Source organism: Achroia grisella, unplaced genomic scaffold, assembly GCF_030625045.1.
Source record: "Achroia grisella isolate CSIRO2021 unplaced genomic scaffold, CSIRO_AGI_Agris_v1 utg1462, whole genome shotgun sequence".
NCBI lineage: Eukaryota > Metazoa > Arthropoda > Insecta > Lepidoptera > Pyralidae > Achroia > Achroia grisella.
In genome coordinates, this window is record NW_026712637.1 from 1,239,061 (window position 1) to 1,262,309 (window position 23,249).

The following is a 23,249-nucleotide window of genomic DNA, read 5'->3' on the forward strand; positions in this document are numbered from 1 at the left end:
CACCGCCGGTTTGACAGTTCATTGTTCCCGCGAAAAGGTCAGAGACAAATGACAAAAAATGTTATTTTGGTCGAGAAATTTGAGCGCCAATGATAAGTGTCCACTAACTAGTACTATTGTAAGAATTACTAATTATTATGTTGATAAATATATATAGAACGCAACTACAAGTTTTTCTGCCGTCCGGCTACAGACGACTCCAAATCTACAACCTCAACCCAAAGAAGTGTTTGTTTAACTTCCTAATTTGTTATTAATTAAAACACCGGTATAGATTTGACGTATGTGTATTAAAGACTGCATTGAAAACAATCATAAATAATAAAAGTAAATGTGCTTCAATTACTTAACACGAGCGCCATCTATGCCGAAATATTGTAACTATATTTAGCCAGATGTAATGGACAAATGGCTTTCACGTCGCCAAGGACTGACGCATGCCCTAATGGACAGTGTAATAATTGTACTATGTATTGTATAGTAGTACCTAAAGTTTATTTGATAGTGTATTACATGACGTCGAATGTTATTAGTAACAACATTCGACGCGGAGTCGGGACGTAGACTGACTTTCACTGAACTTAAATCTATGTTATCTGGAGAGCTAAACTAATGGAAGTGTGCCATGTGTTGACAGAAATATTACAAGAATAGACACAAAGTATTTTAATTCTATCTGTCTTTTCGTATGTTTCTAACTCTTGTTCTCTGTTAGGTACTCAGCTTTTCGATGCAGAGACGAATCCAACTAAATAAATATCATTAGTACCTAATAATAATAACTCAAGACCGGCTGGAGCGCCGGTCTTGAGTTATAAAAAGTGTAAATAACTTAACTGTCATATATAAGTACACACACATACATATATTTACGTTGATTAGGAAATAATATTCTTTTGGAAATGGTTATATTCAGAAATTTTAGTCTTATATTTAAATGCCTTTATTGTATATAATAGAAAGTTACATAAATATCACAATATTTGATTTATAAGAATAATATCAACGCCTGTGTACTGTCAGGGTTCGCCGTGTATGTGTGCACTGGGGGGGGGTCTATATACTCTTGACGAGGCCGTGGAGGGCAACGAGCGAGAGCAGCGGGGCGGTCGTGGGCTGATTGGGCAGCAGACCGGCGCTGCCCGCGATGTCGAGGTGCGTGAAGGGCACGTTGCCGCGCTCCAGGCCGGACACGAGCAGCAGGAAGGCGGTGGGCGCCTGGTGGCCGCGCGCGCCCACCACGGACGACGGGGAGGCCACCTGCTGCAGCTGGTCGCCCAGCGCGCGGCCGCGGTGCGCGGCGAGGTCCTCGCGGCGCACCGTCGACACCTCCACCGTGTCCGCCAGCGTCAAGCCGGCGTCGCTCAGTGCCTGCGCATGCCCCACCGCGGCGGCCACGTGGTTGTCGAGCGCGGCCGTGTACCCGGCGCCGTACGTATTCGACGCGTGTCCCGTGAGCGTGGCCACAGTGTACAGGTGCGGCTGCCGCTCGTCGGCCGCGCGCTCGCGCATCTCAGCCAGCAGGTCCGCCATGATCATGCGGCCCTCCGCGTCCGTGTTGCCGACGCGCACCGACAGCCCGGTGCGGCTGCGCAGCAGCTCGTCCGCCACGTAGCACTCCTCGCCGATCGAGTTGCGCACCATCGCCAGCGCCGCCACCACCTTCAGCTGCGGCCGCAGCAGGTCGCACACCTGCAGCACGCACTCATCATGTTACTATATGCTCTACCCATACTCGTAACATCATATGTACCCCTTTGATATCTGAACATATCGTTTGTGGCTGATGACTCGTTTAAGAAATGAAATGAAATGAAATGATTTTATTTTGCGAGAAATGTGGTGTGCACAGATGTTATAAAGTACATATGGTTCCATACAATCCGTCTTATATGAAGACATGCAAAATTTTATATTAGTTATGCTTCTACAATTAAGAGTAATTTAAGTAATAAATTAAATTTAAGAATAATGACACTAAAAAATTCATATAGCAGCACCTAATCCCAAGCTGAGATGAACTTGTATGGGTACTAGATAACTAATAATATCTTAAAGAATATATCGAAGTAAAAATGAGAGGACACGCGAAACTAATGTCGTATGACAGATTAACTGATATTAATGTGAAAAGACGCAGGCACTGGGACAGTAAGAAATAAGAAACTTGTATATGTCGGTGTAAAAATGTAGCAGCTCCGGTGGAAGGAATCCGAAGATAGATGTACAGAGAAGTTTCTAATTATTGTTAAATGTCAAGAATAATAGTATGCCAATGGTGAGGTAGGTACTGGTCGCGGTGAGGTGGACTCACCTTGAGGAACCCGGCGACAGCGGCGGCGCCGGCCTTGTCTCCCGACATGCCCACCATGCCGCCGCCTGTCTTGATGTTGGCGCCGCCCGTGTCGTACGTCACGCCCTGCAACACTCTTATTTATCACTCTTCTGTATTTACACTAGTACTAACAGATACAGCACACATCGTCCTGCCAAGCATGGCCTATTCCTTTTAGGCAATATAAAATATTGCTGTTAAATATCCCACCTTGAATATTGTCTCAATATTATAACTGTTTGGTTTTGTTTCGTTACCTGTAGTCCATATTAAAAAAGTGAAATAACTTTGGCACCAAAATTGTGATAAAAAATAAAAAAGTAATAATATTGACGAGAGAGAAATACATAGTTAATATATTGTTGTATTATTTAAACGTAACAAAATAGTAATTTGATGTATGTACAATTGTTTTGTATATAATAATAAATGAAGTAGAATTAAAAACATTTGGTTACTATAGTTTATGGTGTAATACCCTAATAAACACTTGCTTAAAATTATGTAATGCCGTCAATCGTTCACTAAGTCATATTTGGTGACATACTGACACCAGTGAATTTGTTTTTTACAGCATTCATACTGGCCTCGAAGATCGCTCTCCGGCGTCTTCTCCATTTGGAGAATACAAAATTCAATTCCTTTGAACTTTAAAGTAATAAGTTACTATTTAATTAATTAAGATTCGTAGGATGTAAGACGTACCTTGCCGACTAGCATCACCGTGCTCTCGTACTCGCTGGGTACATATTCCAAAAATATAATGCAACCTGAAACATATTAAAATAATGAGTACAGTACACACTTTATTGTCAACGTACTTTCATACTGAGGTCCATTTTGTAAATCTGGAACAATTGTTTTTTTTTAATATTGCATCTGTACATTCACTGCTCTATTTCCACCCTTCAACCGTCCATTACACAGTAAGCTGCTTGGTGTACCCACACACACACGCGAAACTTTACTAGGTCCAGCTCGGTTTAATCCTTGATACAATAAGTCCGAGTGACGCTTCCCCACGTACACTCAATTTGTGCGAAATCATTTAATTGCTATTTGTATGGCAATTTTTTACTAACATTTTCTGTGCCTATGCAGTGGTACTTTTACAAAATGTCGATTATTTCAAATAAAACTGTCTCCTTTCGCTGAGAAGGAGCCAAAGAACAATGGTATAAGAGGGCGTTATTACCTTTGTGCCGTTCGACGGTATCAGCGGCGCGCGACACAGCCGAGAACAGCGGGTACTCGCGCAGTATCGTCTCAGCGTCGTCGAGCACACGCACGGACACCGCGCTGCCGGCAAACTCCTCCTGCAGCAGCTGCGCCGTCGCCGCCGGCGTCATCCGCTCCGGGTCCGTGCCGGTCAAGTCCCGCGTCAGCCCCCTGCACACCGCCACATGTGAGTAGTTGAGTACATGTAACTCTTACTCACTACGTCACTCCCACACTGCCGGGCGCACTCACCTGCCCAACTCCAGCGCCACCGCCTCGTCGATGAGCGGCTGCAGCGGCACGCTCACGGCCTCGCCGTATATACCCAGTCGATGCAGCTGGATCACCTGATCCGGGAACGACTCGCGGATCTGCAGCGGCTGATGACCAACAATCAAAACCCCATCAGCCACGACATAAATTACTTTTAATGGATTTCATACAAGCAAAATTTAAAAATTCTGCTGTACACCAGTGCGCAGTGAGTTGCAGTATACATCAAAGCATTGGAAGATTTCGCGTGTAGGAAATGATTAGAAAAATTCATCCGTTTCTTCTCTTCTATATCAAATATCAATACGATTAATAACTTGTTATATAATCAACATTATTATATTACTTATACTTATTTAAAAAACACAATGTAAATTTGTGTTGAGCATGTAACAATTTCAATAAATTAACTGGGGCAATAAAGTATAGATCTATTTTTCAGAAGAGAATTATGACAAGCGAGCCGTTCTTTGATTGAAAAAGTGGCCTCTGTAATTTTTATATATATTCAATGATGACTGTGAGTAGCATCGTTTGTCCGAATATAAATAAACAGTTGACTCACCACGTAGAGCGCCTCGAGCGCCCCGAGCAGCGCGACCAGCTCGGCGCGGGGCCAGCGCGGGTGCGGCGCCAGCACGAGGACGGGCCGCCGCGAGCCTGCCGCCGCCGCGCGCCGCACGCCCGCGCGCGCCGCCTCGTACACCGACCTGCACACCACCACGCACCATACACCACTCACCGTCATGTACGCGGGACAAAGGCAATACGTACACGCTTCCAAAGAATAGGACCCAATTGTCACTTGTCATTAGGCGGGCCATTTGCTTGCTAATCAAAAAATTTAACATCATTTGAAACTTCATTTCTGTATATTTATCACATTGAGATGAAACTTAAAATTCTACATCTGTTACCGCTGGCCATATCTCCTCTGAAGCGATGGGAGAAAAAACGAGTGTACGTATTCATTTATTATAAAAATTGGAAACGTGCATTTGCCACCCCCGTTATTTCAAGAGTTCATAAGCCACATCGTAGTATAAGAAATATATATCGCCAGTAACCATTATTGAATAAAATGCCTATAGGCAGGGTCGTGTCTGTGTGTGTGTCTGCGGGGACACGTACCTGACGTCGTCGTAGGCGGTGAGCGAGCCGATGGGCGACAGCACCAGCCGCCCGCTGGAGACGAGCGTGCAGCGCAGCACCGCCGGCGAGGAGCCCTACAACACGACCGCTACTGTTATTGACGCTGAAATATATGTGCCTTCGATGTGGGTTGTATTATATACCTGTTTGATTTGAAAACTGACCTAATATTACGTAGTTCAGGCCTTTGCCCAATGTCCGTGTAATGTGAAAATAATACATTTCCTTTACATATAAAATAAGATAAAAATATTATTAGATTTTTAGCGAGGTGGTTTTGTTCTCACCACTGTAGCGTTATATATGTTGTGATGTGATGAGGTGTCGCTACTTAATATATTATTTATTGTAGTATGTAGATAGTGAGTATACCGGTAAATAATTGTACTATTTATTAAATTTAGTATTTATTGGTATTGGTAATGTGCTACAATATTTATTAGAGACGCGAGTACTCAACGCGGAGTCGTAATGTGGACTATTTTACACTTAACTTTAATCTATGTTTGTGGAGACGTAAACTAATGGAAGGGTCTCAAGTGTTGACCGAAATATTACAAGTGTGGGCACTGATTTATTGAAAACACTACCTAATAAAGCCTACTCTGGCATTAAAGTATAATCTGGAAGATACAATATTCTAAATATTCTTGTTATCTCTTAGTTATGATATCACATGTAGAGCAAAAAACAAGCTCTGCATTACAATTCTGTGCAGACAATTCCTGACTATAATACACGCTAACAAAGAAAACGCAACTGATTAGTGCGCTGTACGAATACGCTCCAAAGTCTGATTCTATAAGAGCCCTATTTTTTAAATGGTAATGCGGCCGGCGTGGTCTGCTGTCAGTGGTCACCTGCGCGAGCGAGGAATCAAGTTGCTGCGCGGCGAGTACGAATTCCTCGAGCTGCTGGGGCAGCGCGACGTCGGGCGAGGTCAGCACCACTACGGCGTCGTATTGAGGGCTGTTCAGCACCTCCACGCTCGCCACCACCACGTCGTTCACCACCAACTCTGCTTCTCTTGTTTTCTTCATGTTTAATCAAATCTGCTTCTAAACAACAACACAACTATGTCGTGATTCGAGGTAAACATCTGTAGACTATAATTATAGATCTATTTATTTAATTATTATAATTAGTATATATAATATTATGTTATTTGTGGTAATACTATTTATTTATATATTTTAAATAAATTATTAGTTCAAAATAGCTGCATAATTTTTTGGAGTTTCAAGAATGTAGCCTACTACTAGGCACCTGACCATTTCTTCTCTAGACTATATTGTGTGACGTGTCTACCATGTATAATGGATGACAAACGATAATCATATCATGATAATGAGTGGCCTTGAACACGATCAAACAAAGAAGTGGGCACGTAGATAGCAGTCAGCTGATGACATTATCAATGCTCTCACGCGACTCCGCTCGGACCGGCGGGGATTATGAGGTGCGTAGCACACACGCGTCGATTAGATAATGTGATACACAGCTATGCAACCGACGCACAGCCTTTGTGTATGCAATCTACAACTACGTATGATACTGTCCATATGATAGTTCGTATTTGACACACCACCACAATTATATTATGGTATGGCACCAAACCTACTATGAGGCAAACAGCTGGCTCCACACACAGCCCCTGTGTCCAGTACACGGGGGCTGTGTGAGTAGTAGGTAACTTCATAAAATAGAACAAAAATGTGCCACGCGAGTTAAGGCCCCTGCATGTGTACATATACATATCAATATTAAAAATCTCTGTTATTGTCTTAAAATAACAAATAAATAAAATAAGCAAATAAAAGTGATCCGTATGCTGTGACATTATGGATAGCCATGCCGTAAACTGGTTGCTTTATGCTTATCTACTTATTTCCTCAAGCTCAAGCTAGACGACTGATATAATACATAAATTTATGTTATGTAAAAACATATACATATAGAACAACCAGGTACAATTATACTTATGTATACAAATATGTATTGTATACATCTCACAGTGTGGTGTGAGATAAACCATCACCTATATTTTCAAGTGTATGCTGAGTTATTATTATTATTATGAAATTTTATTATTGCTGTAATTAATTACTGCCTTAGATTGATCCTAGATAAGGACTAGGGTTGCGGTGTTGTTGAATAGCATTTCATTATTATTTTTTATATGTTCAAAGATGCACGTGAAGAAACCCAAACATATAAGAAAAGCCCTCACATATACTGTTAGGCTGATAACCTACGCTTGCATTAAAACTCGAGACTGGAACTAATAAAATTATATTTAATTAAATTTCTATTATGTTTGGTCCAACAGTTGTTCCTAATTATGTATGGTTATTGGATGGTGTGTGGAGCGTTTCTGTACTACACACTACAATCACTGCGGTGAGTGCCCGCCCGGTTTGTCTCTATGCTACATTTTTGACACCATACACTCGTGACATGTAATTTTATTGTATCTATATCTTTATAATTCTTTCATTACAAAGAATTTGCAAATCAAGACCATAAAATTTCAGATTTATTTTATTATATATAACTAATATAAAGCACAATATCAAACAATAAATCTATATTTACCATTGTCATGTCGCGCGTAGCATCTCTATGTACATAGTTTGTGGTCATGACATAATTTAAAAACTACGTAACCAATATCTAATTTTTATTGTTTATAAATACTATAATAATAAAATAAATATTTTACAGAAAACTGCAAAATTTAAGAATACTCAATGACTAATTTAGATTTGCGTATTTAACTGGTCAGATATTGGGTGACAGTTGGCGCATTTACTGAGACAAGACAATGTCTGTCGGATCTCTCGACACACACACCCACACATATATGTGTTTAAGAACATAAATACATCACAAGTGTAGGTATGACTCTTATTATTGAAGTATACAAAACTATTCATATTTGTAACTTACACACAGGATCCAAACGGATTCAGAAAACGAATCGACAGCTGAGTGCATTGTAAACAAATTGCACTTTTTTACTTTAATCTCTTATAGTATCTCTTGCATACCTCACCACCTCGCACACCAGTTCCAGAGGTTCACACCTGGTTCCATGAGAACTGACTGACAGTAGGAGAGGTGACAACCAGTAGGAGAGGACTCACCTGTAGGGTCGACCGTTGTATGAGATCACTCCGCTGCTGGTCACAACACTCACGACTGCTGCCACCGAGGTATAGACTCGGACTATTGTCTAGTCTACTGACTTTGTAGCTTTAAAGCAGTATATATAAAGATGACCACACAAAAGTACACGCATGGATAATTAATATTTATCAACGTTATCATAATTACCTTCTTAACCTATATACATACAAAGATTCGAATTAGGCATTACTATAGATTATGTCAATTAAATATGCAATGCCTAACAAACAATAGGTATAAATGTAATTACGTTACAATGCCTACAGTAATAAATAAATACCTAATTTATATGTCACAACGCAATAAAAGTATCTAATGTAGATAATGTTTCTTTGTTTCCATATTGCCAACAGACCACGTCGATAGGAATATGCGGAAAACCTAAAACAATAAAAAAAGTACTAAATTATTATATAATTTTGCATAAAAACACCTTAAATTTAACTACTGTTATCTGAATAAGGATTGAGTGCGTAGCGACTTCTACGTTAATTGTAGCATGCCTTCTTCTTGTTAATGTGTATTGCGTGAATACCATGGCTTCCACATAGTATTATTAGTTGTGACATGGTTTAGTGTCATGAGCCAGTCATGCTCACTTAAATGTCCAGACATGTGACGACATGGTGGGACGAGTCGTTAGGATCCCTAAAATATGGTCGAGCGCCGCGACAGCTGGCTCACCCCTTATACTCGTGAACGAGTGCTGCTTGTAGGAACTGGTCTACTCTCATAACTAGGACTGATTTATTTTGTTACTGAAGTAACTATTTATTTATTTATGTCAATTTTACTATAAGTCAGTATTATGTATTTAAACCAAATTCCTAATAATGTAGATTTGAACAGCATTGATTTAAAAGAGCAACACCCAAATTTCTTGGTCTTTCTTCTTGAGTAAGTCTTCGATGAGTCTGCGTTCCGAATGAGTAATAGAATAAAAAAAACGACTATTCCAAAGTACTTATATTAAATTTATTTGAGTAAAGGTTATTTCAGTCTCGCCACCTATTCCCAAGATAACCAGAACTTGTGTTATAGGTACTATATAGTTACCGATGTAAATACATTATTAAACATAGAAAGCATCCATACCAATACAAGTAAAGAATCTTACTCATGATGTACCATGTTTGTACCTTGTGTGGAATCGAATCGACCATAGGAAGCGGTGCGGTGCGGTGTTCTAAACCGCTAAATCACCGAGACGGTATTACAAAATATTGCAGTATTGCTAGTTAGGGGGTTATTAGTGAACATTGTGTACTTCCCTCCCACCACCCCCGTGTGTTCATTATACATAATTTGTAGTTATTTGGGATTAAATATGTGCATTTTATCTTTGATAATCAATATACGACAACTGAATACAGACACCATGTAAAATGAAAGAACCTGTTTGCTAATTGTTTAATATAATAATAATAATCATCTCAGGACAATTCACACAGCGGCATATAGACCTAAGTTAAGCTAGCTAAAGCTTGTGTTGTGGGTACTGGATAACTAATACAAATATGTAGGTACATCGATTTTTTTTTCGTAAATACATACATATTATACATAGAACACACCTAGACCGATACAAACAATCATATACTTATATATAGTTATACTCATGAATATAAATGTTTGTGCCGTGCGAGGAATCCAACCCGCGACCATCGTAAGTAAAGTGATGTGCTAAACCACTGGACCACAGAGGGCGTCAATATAATCATAGAATCCACAGTTTACTATCACTGCCTGTACAGGGCCGATTAGCTATATATCCGTAGATACTGATTATTTACGTCTTATATAAATAAATAAGGAAAACAATAATAAAACATTTGTGCCTACACATGTAATATTTCTGTCAACACTCTGCACCCTTCCATTTGTTTACGTTTCCACATATCATAGATTTAAGTTCAGTGTAAAGTCAGACTACGTCCCGACTCCGCGTCGAATGTACGCGATGTAGCACACTACTTAATAACTTTTTTACTAATTTATATAATTTCAATACATTTATGAAATATTTATATAACGTGTCAAAGAATATAAATCAATAATCGAATCATTCCGAGTCACATATAATCAATTAAAATTTCATATTATTATGTTAGTGCATTGCATCAATTATGCCCGTAATTATTTTACACGTTCATGAAATGGTCATCTGTTAAGAACTCTGCAATACATAGTTAACGAACAAATCTAAAAAAAGTTTTGACATCGTTATCAAATTAAATTTCATTCAAATATATGTACATATATGCTAAAGTATCTAATATCTGTAAAAATAAATTTCCTAAACAAGGAGTTACATGTTACTTACATAAGTCTCAAAGGAAAATTATGTCACTGCTGTCCTTACTAGGTCATTATAATGCTCTGTATGAAGGACATCCAGTTACATACTCTAGGTGAACATTTAGTTTGATTATTATGAAACAAAGAATGAGAGAATTTTGAGTCCTAGTTATGAAATACGAATGCTAAAACTGACACTGCTGTTGTAGGACGCAAGTGTGCACGGCACATGTTCGTATGTACGAGTGTGTGTATAAGGTGTACCATTACTACAAATTTAGGGGCATAATAAGTTCCTCAGTTTCGTCATAAGTTTTGTTTAACAAACATGCGCGTCCGATATTTTTGACCTGATAACTAGATACGTCATGAATATCAATCATTGAGTTTATTTCGTTGTATAAAGTGAGAGCTAAATAATATAATAATGTATAATGCAACTTTTAAAGCTGCTCGTTGAGCTACTTCAAGTGGATTGATGATAGACTTTGCAGCTCCGCCCCGGCATGTAATATCATATGAAATCAAGGATTGTGTTAGCTTGTAGTAAACTGTGCGTCAAACATGTTGGTTGGTTATATGTCTAAGTGATTTAAATATATAAGTTCATTTTGTAATGCTAGCAGTTAAAGAATTAATTTGAGCTTTAACGTTTAGCAGGTTGTCTAATATGACACCCAAGTCGTCGTAAAAGTTGAGTAAAATTGTGTAAGTTTTAAAGTCTTTTTGAACGGTTTTTATTCGTGGGCATGTACAGGGGGAATTTGTGTGTTGGTGATATGTAATTGTGTATGTACTTGGATTATTATTTGAATTTTATGTTATAGATTAAATCGAGTGTAGAATATAATTAAGTTAGATTTTATAGTGTTAAGAGTTAAAGAATGAATGATAAGCCAGTCGTATGCATTATTTGAAGCCTTGTATAGATCAGATCTACAATTAAAGGCACACTTTTAATTGTAGATCTGATCAGAACTTTGCGAAAAATGAAATGACAGTGGCGTCAACAAAAGAAACAATTTGGTCATTAAGGAATTTAATGTTACAGAGGCCGTTAATAAATACTAAAAACAAGTTCGGTTCGAGAACACTCCCTTGAGGTACTCCATATGACATTGGAAGGTCCAGAAAGATAGCATACGAATAACCACAGCTGGGTACCTCTAACTTCAATTCTGTCTAATTTAAGCAGGTGGGTCGACAAAGGCACAATCAAAGTCAAATCTTCTTGTTATTTAGATGCTAGTCAACCTAGTATATTAAGTCATTTAAAGCGTGTGTTGTTGACTTGTTACTTCTAAAACCATCCTGCTGGTTAGAGATTAGTTTGTGATGTTCAAGGTATTGAATAAGGCGTTTATTTATTAATCGTTCAAGAAGTTTAGATAAAGATGTAAGAATGGCGATCGATCTAAAACACGAGTTGAATATATGAGATAGAATAGGTGCCAGAATTTTAGAGTATCTCTTAAGTACAGATGTAGGTATTCCATCCTAACCAGTGGTAACGGTGATTTTTAAAGAAGCAATAGTGGAATGAATTTCATTACAGTCAGTAGTCTGTGACACAAAGGAGGGCAAACTACTTATAGAAGAATGCGTATTGTCGCGTTTGTTAATGTTAAAAAAAAAACAAATACGGCAAATTAAGTTTATAAAAAAAATGTATTCATAGTAAAATAAAAAAATAAAAGAATGGTTGTTTAAAGTCAGGGTTGGGTAAGCCTTGGGTCACAAAACATATAGTCCGCTCAGTTCAAGAATAAACACCACTATCCTCGGTCTCCTCGGTTTTCCAGCAATCCTCTCCAGCAAATCGGCTAAGTCGGTATGCAGTCTCACGAGTATATATATGTATATAGTTTCCAGTCGTCGGGTAGGTGGTTATATTATATCAATATCTACGGTGTTCCTGTAATATACCGAATCATTGCATTATGATCTTATAATAGCAAGATATAGTCAGACCTACGGATTATGGGTATTCTATAGCTACTTAATTAGCCAGCAGAAGGAGGAAGAAAATCAAGGCGGCAGTTATAATTTAAAACCAGAACGGTTACTAGGCGGTTAACAAAAGCACTGCGCATTATAATCAACTATTATTCACTATGCAAGAAAACAATACTATAATAATATTATATAGGGCAAGCCACACAATGACACTAGTATAGTGACACTATCAGTTAAAATTTTAACTTACTTAGCTACTATGACACATCAAATTTACAACAAGTCTTAAGTCCAAAATAAATTAGCAACAAATATTATATGCACAACTTACCCAGTATGGGAACACTTTAAGATTCTATTTTCAATTTATATAAATATTTATAGTGAATTTAAATTCACTCGAAGAAAATAATTGCACACTGGTTGTAGTCGGTAGGTACTATTAGCGTTAAGAACAGCGACGTATATGCGCTCGTAAGTAGTAAGTATCACAGAAGTGAGTGCTGGTGAGGTGAGGCAGGGGGCAGCAAACAGCAAACGTACCACGGACCGGTTGTCGAGCGTTGCAATACAATAGACAACAAGTACCTGTTTGACGAACGCAATAACTATCATATTTGTATATTTAGCGATGCTACAGTATGAGGACTCGGATGGTGTTGACTCAACAGGTTTGTTTTAACTTTATCAGCGAGTTCTTTCCCTATACCAACAAAGTACTTATTTACCACATTACACGACTGAACACCCGTTTCAATTGTGTAATCGCGGAAAGTAAAGATTTATTGGAATGTTGTTTAGTATTAGATGTGTAAGTTATTCTTTTTATAGTGTTAGCGGTGTCATTAGGAGCTTTATTTATATGCCAGTTTTGGTTGTATATAAGAAGTTTATTCTAATAATAGTAATTTACAGCTGTATGTAGTAATGAAGAACAGTATACAAAAATTAGTGATCAGAAGTACAATAGTTGAAGAATGTCTCTACAAGAAGTCAAATTGTAGATTGTATTTTTCCCGCGCCCAACGCAACGCGCCACAGATGCACAATATACGGACGGCGCGCGCGCATTATGGCAGTATGCGCGATGTTAATACTATGAGTATTAACATATAGAATTCCACAATAGTTTAGGATTTTTGCCTACTTTATAAAATTCTTGTCTACCAAATTGCCTTTTTGCTTTTTTTATTATTTTAGTACAACAATTTATGTATCTTAGATATGTGATTTTTAATACTGTATTGTCTGGCGAGTGCCTTAACTTTTTATGCAAGGAGTCCCTATTCCTAATACATCTTAGTTAATTATTAAAATTTATTTTAATTGGCTCTTAAATTTCGCTATTGTATTTTTTTTTAATTAGTCAGTTTTGGAGCGGGAGATACGGAAGATCATTAATATTTATACTAAATAAGATTGGACCCAGAATACTCCCTTGAGGAACTCCAAAAGATACATATATAGGATCACTTATATGTGTCGAACACCTTAACAAGGTCAAGCAAAACACCATGTAACGCCTACCCTCATCGAAATGATCAACAACAGCACCCGTTAGAAGTATTACAGCATCTTCAGTGGACTTTCCCTGACGAAATCCAAACTGTTTGTCATTTACTGTACTGTTTTGATAGAGAAATTATACTAGCCGCTTATGGATGATGCGCTCTAAAAGTTTCGATAAAGCTGGCAACATTGGACGGTAGTTGGTCAGATCATCTTTGCTAGGTAGTAACCTTTTTTAATATGGGAATCGCCGTTTTCCAGATCTACCGGAAAGACCTTGACGATATACTCAGTATTACTCAGATTAAATATTGAGGCTAACGCTTTTGCTGTAAAGTGCCCAATATTCTTTAGAATATTGTTATTGAGACAAAATCAGAGGTGCTTTCAGATTTGTGATTATGTTGTACATAGCACTTCATGAGAATTGGTAGGTTCCATAAAAAATAATTCTTAGGCAAATTAACGTAGTGTACTTTACTGCTGGCTCTATATACATACTGTATTTGTTACTAAAAGTGTATATATATATATATATATATTAAAGTTAGAGCTCCTTAATGTGTGACAGCAATTACAAATCATGAAGGAAGAAAAACAGTAATATAAATAAATTACAAATTATGTGTTACTTAACTCTTCGTTGCAGAAACGAATGCATCTAAACACATCAATAATATCGGTGCAGACCTTGTCTGGTCTTGAGTTCTAAGTGGTGTAACAACATATAACTAACACATGTATATATTATACTAGGAAATAAAGTTCGCCTTTTAAATATATTTAAAAGGCGAACTTTATTTCCTAGCCTTGCCTTGCCTTTATTGTATGGAATAGAAATTTATAAAAATATCACAATATTTGTATTATAAAAATAATTTGAACGTCTGTGTACTATCAATGTTCGCCGTAGGTGAGTGGGGAAGAGGACGTTATATGCTTTTGACGAGGCCGTGCAGGGCGGCGAGCGCGATCAGCGGGGCGGCCGTCGGGGGACTGGGATGCGAGCCGGCGCTGCCAGAGATGTCGAGGTGCGTGTAGGGCACGTCGCCGCGCTCCAGGCCCGACACGAGCAGCAGGAACCCGGTGGGCGCCTGGTGGCCGCGCGGCGTGTTCACGGACGGCTGGTTGACGGCCTGCAGCAGCTGGTCGCCGGCCGCGCGGCCGCGGTGCGCGGCGAGGTCCTCGCGGCGCACCGTCGACACCTCCACTCCGTCCGCCAGCGCGGTGCCGACGGCGCGCAGTTCCTGCGCGTGCTTCGTCGCGGCGGCCACGTGGTTGTCGAGCGCGGCCGTGTACCCGGCGCCGTACGTGCGTGCCGCGTGTCCCGTGAGCGTGGCCACCGTGTACAGGTGCGGCTGCCGCTCGTCGGCCGCGCGCTCGCGCATCTCAGCCAGCAGGTCCGCCATGATCATGCGGCCCTCCGCGTCCGTGTTGCCGACGCGCACCGACAGCCCGGTGCGGCTGCGCAGCAGCTCGTCCGCCACGTAGCACTCCTCGCCGATCGAGTTGCGCACCATCGCCAACGCCGCCACCACCTTCAGCTGCGGCCGCAGCAGGTCGCACACCTGCAGCATAACCGCACATACACACATTACTAATATACATTACCTAAACATACATATAACAATATATGTACCCCCTTTGATATTTGGACGTAGCGTATGTGGCTGACGACCCACCTTGTACATAGATAATAATAATATCTCTGGACAATTCACACAGCGCCATCTACTTCTAAGTTGGTGAGAAATTGTGTTAGACACTAGACGACTAATAAAAATACTTAGTACATTATTTTTTTTCTAAATATATACAAAATATACTCAGAAAACACCATGTCAAAAGTAATTGAAGTCTATTGGTGGTGTGGTCGTAGCGGCTGTGTAGGGGATGTGTGTAGGGTGTGTGTGCGCACCTTGAGGAACCCGGCGATGGCGGCAGCGCCGGCCTTGTCTCCCGACATGCCCACCATGGCGCCGCCCGTCTTGATGTCGGCGCCGCCCGTGTCGTACGTCACGCCCTGCAACACTCTTATTTATTGCTCTTCTACATTTACACTAGTACTAACGGACACAGCAAACGTCGTACTGCCGAGCCTATTCTTTCTAGCTAGAAAATCAGTGTCAGCTCCCGACTCCAACTGAGTTTTCAAACCATTCAGAAACACACAAAAAATCATCCAAATCGGTCCAGTCGTTTAAGTTCTGCGACAAACACGTAGATCTAAGAACTTTAGGATGTGCTAGCATATTGTGTGACGCTACGAACACTGTTAATGTTTGATACTCTCGTTTCAATTCTGTAAGCTTATTATTTTTAGCATTAATCCTGCTGTCATGAAGATTTCTAGCTGTTATCTTCCCCATATGGAGGAGCGAGCCCCTTGGGCTTTAAATATTGCAGCAATAAGTGACTTTTTAATCTATTAAGATTCGTAGGATGTAAGACGTACCTTGCCGACTAGCATCACCGTGCTCTCGTACTCGCTGGGTACATATTCCAAAAATATAATGCAACCTGAAACATATTAAAATAATGAGTACAGTACACACTTTATTGTTAACATTGGTTTGCAACTTACAATTTTAGGTGTGTTTTGAATATCTAGTCCTAACACATCCAATAAAGCGAGGTGGAAATAGGGAAGTCTGAATTAACTACGTAGACGACACTTACACACAAGTACTACGTCGGTGTAAACGTTAATACAATATCGCTTCAGATTCATCCTCAGCGGAATTATCCGCTAAGGTCGGTGTGCGTCCCCACTGTTGAATACCCGGAAGTATTCCATAGCCGTTCGCATAGTACTTTTTAGTAGTATTTTCTCGATGCCTACTCAACCATACTACTCAATCGTGTACAAACTTACATATATTTAAGAAGTATATGATACTTCATAAACTGTATCACAGAATCATCTCCATCGATCGTATAATTACTTTCACTAGTACTACTTACTAGTCACTTAGTACTATTTTCATAAAATTACGCCGTTAGTTTTTTTTTATGTTATGATTTGGCATTAGTTATAAAAAGGCATTTCACTAAAAAGAAGTCTGGTGGTAATGATATCTTGGGTAATGGTGATGAGGGCGCCGGTACCTTTGTGCCGCTCGACGGTATCAGCGGCGCGCGAGACAGCCGAAAACAGCGGGTACTCGCGCTGTATCGTCTCAGCGTCGTCGAGCACTCGTACGGACACCGCGCCGCCGGCCAACTGCTCCTGCAGCAGCTGCGCGGTCGCCGCCGGCGTCATCCGCTCCGGGTCTGCGCCCGTCACGTCCCGCGCCAGCCCCCTGCACGTCGCCATATGTGAGTAACTGAGTACATGTACCGCCGCTACCTCACTACCTCGCTCCCACACCGCTAAATGCACTCACCTGCCCACCTCCAGTGCCACCGCCTCTTCGATGAGCGGCTGCAGCGGCACGCTCACGGCCTCGCCGTAGATGCCCAGTCCCTGCAGCCGGGTCGCCTGGTCCGGGGACGACTCGCGGACTTGCAGCGGCTGATGACCAACAAACGAAAATTACCTCGGTCACGATCCAACATAAATTACTTTTAATGAATTTGTGACACATTTTAAATACCGTTTGGATATTTTCACTTAATGCGACTTATTAGTGATTGTAGATATCGAGTAGGTCTATATATGCAATATAATAATATGAGATGACGGGCCCACTCACCACGTAGAGCGCCTCGAGCGCCCCGAGCAGCGCGACCAGCTCGGCGCGGGGCCAGCGCGGATGCGGCGCCAGCACGAGGACGGGCCGCCGCGAGCCTGCGGACGCCGCGCGCCGCACGCCCGCGCGCGCCGCCTCGTACACGGACCTGCGCACCACCACGCACCATACACCACTCATACATATGGCAATAGTTATAAAAATCACCAATGCGCACTTGACACCCCCGTTCATTTAAGAGTTCATAAGCCACATTGTTGTATAAAAAATATGTATATATCGCCAGTAATCATTATTGACTACAATGTCTATATGCAGGTTCGTGTCTGTGTGTGTGTATTTGTGTCTGCGGGGCATGTACCTGACGTCGTCATAGGCTGTGAGCGTGCCAGTGGGCGCCAGCACCAGCCGTTCGCTGGACACTAGCTTGCATTGCAGCACTGCCGGCGTGGAGCCCTGCAACACCACACACGCATACTATACCACTAAACGTATACATCAGTGAGCGCGCGCTGCTCAACATTCTATTTTTTATTTATATTATTCGCCTGAATGCTCTTGAAACTATTTTCTCACAAACTACTTTCAAACAAATAAAAAGGATTTCGAAAAACAAAACAATAAATATGAGCATATATAATTTTCTTTATAAAGTTACAAAATGTATATAAATAATACAATGGACATAGAAAAACAAGTAACTGCATTGTGTGTAGACATGACAAAGGCATTTGATTTTGTCGACTACTGAAAAAAAATTGCAGTCAGGAGAAATATGCATAATTTAAAACAATCCTATCTCAGATAGAAAAGAAATAACGGAAATAACAAGAATATCTCCCTAAACAAAATTAGAAATAACTTACTCATTAGATTCTAAACAAATAAATCACGGAGTTCCTCAGGGAAGCATTTTGGGACCATTGTTTTTATTATTATTATATATATCAATGATCTCAAAATATACATTGAACATCCTATTTTAATATTTGCAGATGATGATACTATTATTTTTAATGCAATAATGAACATACTAGAAATGACATCGCGTGGATGATGATTAATAAATTGTTGATTAAATTAGAAAAAACTAAATTAATGACGTTTAAACAAACAGAATGACATTAATAACCGGACATGTTGCATCTACAATGAGATTCGGCATAATATTTTGGAGAAATATTTAATATGAGGATAAAATTAGAATTTTTTTAGAGAACAGAAAGAATGCATACAAACAATGTTTCTACTTTCCAATAATACTTTAGCATTAAAGTATAATCTGGAAGATACATTATTAAGGATAAGTATAAGGATTAAGGATACTTGTCATGCCTGTTTCTATTTATGTTGAAAATATTCAACGTCTCTTTTTGTTTCAAAACTCTCAAGCATAATTCTGACAATTGCAGACAATTTTCAACGATAATATTCAGACGGAAACAATGAAAACCAACTGTTTATTCTATGTTTAATGTAATGCGACCCGCGTGGTCAGTGGTCAATGGATTGGATGGTGACCTGCACTAGCGTGGAGTCTAGCAGCTGAGCGGCCAGTATGAAGTCCTCGAGCTGCTGGGGCAGCGCGACTTCCTGCGAGGTCACCACCACCACGGCGTCGTACTCCGGATCGTCGAGCTCCCCCACGCTCGCCACCACCACGTCGTGCACCACCAACTCCCCCTCTCTTGTTGTCTTCATGTTTCCTCAAATTTACTTCTAAACAAGACAACTGTGTGATCATTCGGTGTAATCATCTGTTAACTATAATTATAAATCAAGACAATGTCGTTATATGGCCGCTCACTGTGTGGTCTGATCTAAATGGGTAAATATTATGTACATAAATATTAAATACCGGGAAAGAATATATTCATTGTTATAAAAATAGTCGCATTTATGAGGCTTCATTTTTGTATATATTGGATACATACTAATATTACTGGGTCTATTCACACTTGACCATTTCTTCTTAAGATTATATATTATAGACGTGTCTACCATGTATAAAGGTTGATAAACGATAATCATATCATTATAATGAGTGGCCTTGAACACGATCAAACAAAGAAGTGGACACGTAGATAGCAGTCAGCTGACGACATTATCAGTGCTCTCACGCGACTCCGCTCGGACCGGCGGGGATTATGAGGTGCGTAACACACACGCGTCGATTAGTGAGGAATGTGCAGCGCGAGTGTGATGGTGCGGTCATCGTACGCGGATGATTAGATAATGTGATACGCAACCGACGCACAGCCTTTGTGTATGCAATCTACAACTACGTATGACCTACGTATGATAGTTCCTACTTGACACACCACCACAACTGTATCATGTTATGATATGGCACCTACCACGCAGCAAACAGCTGGCTCCACACTAGTAGCTAACTTCATAAATATAACAAAAACATATCATATAAATTAAGGACCCTGTACATACGTATAGATATTAAAAATCTCTGTTATGTTATCGTCTCAGAAAAGTAAGTAAAATAAATGAATGAAAGTGGTCCGCATGCTGTGACATTATGGATTGCCATAGCAAGTTTTTAATATATTCAAAAGCCCTCCCAATAAATGCACTATTAGGATAGTACGTCTGCATTAAAACTCAAGAACAGAAGTAACAAAGTTATATTTAAAATATCTATTATGTTTGGTCCATCAGTTATTCCCAATTTCATATTGGAAGGTGTGTGCAGTGTACCTGGTCACGGGTCACTGTACGGGCAACATACTACGTATGTAGTTTAGTAACATGTACCTACTACATATAATGCACTCAGTCTGGTACCACTCTTTGTTTTGACACTATATACTACTAGGCCTATTCACTCTTGACCATTTCAACATTTAAAACAATATTTAACATCTAAAAAATCTGTTCACTTTATAAATATAAATTATTTACTATTTTCTTAATTAGAAAGAAAATTCATGTTTTTTTTATATATTTTTTTTTCTATATATACCTATTATTATATATCATAACTAAGACAATTCTATATAAAAAATAAATTTCTAGATCTCTATGTAAGACGTAATAACATCTCTATATAGTTTGTGGTCATGTCATAACTTAAAAATAGAAACAATTATAATTTTTGCGAGCCCACCTCACCACCTCGCACACCAGTTACCAGAGACTCACATCTGGGTCCATACAGTACCGACGCAGTAGGAGAGGACTCACCTGTAGGGTCGACCGTTGTATGAGATCACTCCGCTGCTGGTCACAACACTCACGACTGCTGCCACCGAGGTATAGACTCGGACTATTGTCTAGTCTACTGACTTTGTAGCTTTAAAGCAGTATATATAAAGATGACCACACAAAAGTACACGCATGGATAATTAATATTTATCAACGTTATCATAATTACCTTCTTAACCTATATACATACAAAGATTCGAATTAGGCATTACTATAGATTATGTCAATTAAATATGCAATGCCTAACAAACAATAGGTATAACTATGATTATAATAATATTATAATAATCTATTTATTGATTCAAATCGTTTCACATGTTCACATTAACATTGATTTCTACGCAATTTTTTTGTTGCTTTGTTTGGGCTATCGTCAGGTGCATGGACCGGTAGCACTGCGACCTACATACTATAGATCTATTGTGCTCGCCCTTTTCAAATTCCCTACCTAGACCCGTCAGGACAAGAATTGAAGGATACTCTTACGAGTGATGGTTACTTTTTTTTTATTTCCTCAGGATAGAGTGATAGACATGAGATATTATTTCGTTTATGCATGAGTGCGCTACAACCACATAGGATGTGTAGTGGCGTTTCCTCTTCATTTTGGCAAAATCTGCAGAAATTTGGTTTTGCACAGGTTGTTTGCCAAGGTTTGCATGTTTGTTAAATTTGCACTGTCCTGTGAGGGCCCTAGTCACCATGCATGTTGTTTTTACTCAATAGCAGTAGTCTATTGGAGCATTTGTTCGAGTAGCCCGATATTAGGGTTTTTGAATGTGTCAATCCTGTCATTTCCTGCCAGTGATTCAGTGCTTCTCGTTTGGTTATTAATTTGAGATGTCCCAGTTTTAGGCAACGAGGCACGCCACAGAATGGTTCTAGGGCCTAGTTAGACAGTTTTGGCACCTAACTTTGCCAGATAGTCAGCATTTTCATTGCCTTCAATGTTTGAGTGCCCGGGGACCCATCTCAGTACAATATTATTTCTGCATCCTATTTCATTTAGCAGCGACACACAGTTTCTAATAAGTTTAGATCGGATTTCGTACTAGTGAAGTGCAAGAAGAACAGCCTCACTGTCCCGATAAATGTATTGGTGTTCCTGCACTAGGCCGGACGTGTCTATAAAATACGAATCTTTAAAATATTTAGGTTTAAATGTTCGGACTATTTGCTATAACATATTATCTATAATAGTACTATTTTCTTTCTTTGTCTCTACAGTATGTTTTATCTGTTTGTAATTTGGACTCCATTTGCTATTCAATATGTGTGTGGGGTGCGGCTGGTGTTTAGGTGTGTTATAGTGTTATACACTTATTTATTAATTAACAGAAAGAGGTCAACAATATGGAAAAATAAAAAGTCCAGAATGATATGGTCTAAACACGGACAACACGGACACGTAGACAGATGTAGAGAACATGTACATGTAGCTTGTTACCGAGAGACGTTCGCGTCCCTCAGTGTAGCCTCAGTAACCGACTAACTTGCTTGTCGCTGCAGTCTTATTGTTTACATTAATCTGCCTCGGCCGGCGCGGCCGGCGCGGCCGACGGGACTCCAGCGCAATGCAATGCGCTACAGAGCTATGCTATAAAATATATTATTGATATTAAAAGTGTTTATGTATGTCGTATCTTTAGGTATGTATTTATATATATATATATATGTATGTTTAATACTATTTTATTATGTATTAATATGTATATAAGTAGGCCACATGTGTACTGTTATTGAAGCCTCCATTTAAGTATAAAAATTTCATGGCTCATATTGTAAGTTTTGAACAAAAAATCTATTTTATAATATAAATCTAATTTATTTATATAGATCAATTTTAAATGCATACATATAGGAGTGTGAAATGAGAATGCAGAGTGTGTGTGTGTGTATGTGTGTGAAGTCTTGCACAACAGTTTTTTTTTTAGCATTAATGATAATGATGCAGAAGTAACTCGGTTTCATTGTAATTTAATGTTTTTATCTAATCTGTCAATACATTTTTACAATCATGATAATTTTTAGGCTATAGCAATGTTTTCATTTATTGTATTATACAATAGTGCAATTGGCTTTTGACATTGTATACTCGCATTTTTTTATTTTGTTTATTTTGGCATTGGTTTAAGTGTATATTTTATTTGCCATGTTCCCACGACTACGTCCGCGTCCGCGTGGAATGTAGCTTTATTTATTCTAAAATATTAGAGTTTTTTTAAAACAAAATAGCCTAAGTTACTCCTTGCATCAGCTACCTGCCAAAAAAAGTCCCGTCAAAATCGGCCCAGCCATTTCAGAGACTAGCCAGAACAAACAGGCAGACGGACAAACAAAAACAGTAAAAAATGTTATTTTGGTATATGTACTGTATTTATACTCATATGCATGTAGTAAAAAACAGT

At 39.4% G+C, this 23,249-nt stretch overlaps 2 protein-coding genes across 2 annotated transcripts; both read right to left on the bottom strand.

Moving 5' to 3' along the window:
* Positions 1 to 972: 972 nt before the first annotated feature.
* LOC131855689 (putative aminopeptidase W07G4.4) lies at positions 973 to 12,888 on the bottom strand. Its single transcript, XM_059206988.1, has 10 exons — positions 12,753 to 12,888; positions 8,448 to 8,548; positions 5,839 to 6,036; positions 4,958 to 5,052; positions 4,392 to 4,536; positions 3,806 to 3,933; positions 3,531 to 3,724; positions 3,041 to 3,105; positions 2,315 to 2,419; positions 973 to 1,692 (listed from the first exon to the last, which is right to left on the bottom strand). Exons 3-10 carry the CDS (start codon positions 6,016 to 6,018, stop codon positions 1,057 to 1,059), a joined length of 1,548 nt encoding a protein of 515 aa, XP_059062971.1. The 5' UTR covers positions 6,019 to 6,036; positions 8,448 to 8,548; positions 12,753 to 12,888; the 3' UTR covers positions 973 to 1,056.
* Positions 12,889 to 14,752: 1,864 nt separating this feature from the next.
* LOC131855680 (putative aminopeptidase W07G4.4) lies at positions 14,753 to 20,907 on the bottom strand. Its single transcript, XM_059206979.1, has 9 exons — positions 20,821 to 20,907; positions 19,144 to 19,341; positions 17,984 to 18,078; positions 17,626 to 17,770; positions 17,317 to 17,444; positions 17,039 to 17,232; positions 16,386 to 16,450; positions 15,849 to 15,953; positions 14,753 to 15,498 (listed from the first exon to the last, which is right to left on the bottom strand). The coding sequence occupies exons 2-9, from the start codon at positions 19,321 to 19,323 to the stop codon at positions 14,863 to 14,865; spliced, it is 1,548 nt and encodes a 515-aa protein (XP_059062962.1). The 5' UTR covers positions 19,324 to 19,341; positions 20,821 to 20,907; the 3' UTR covers positions 14,753 to 14,862.
* Positions 20,908 to 23,249: the final 2,342 nt, after the last annotated feature.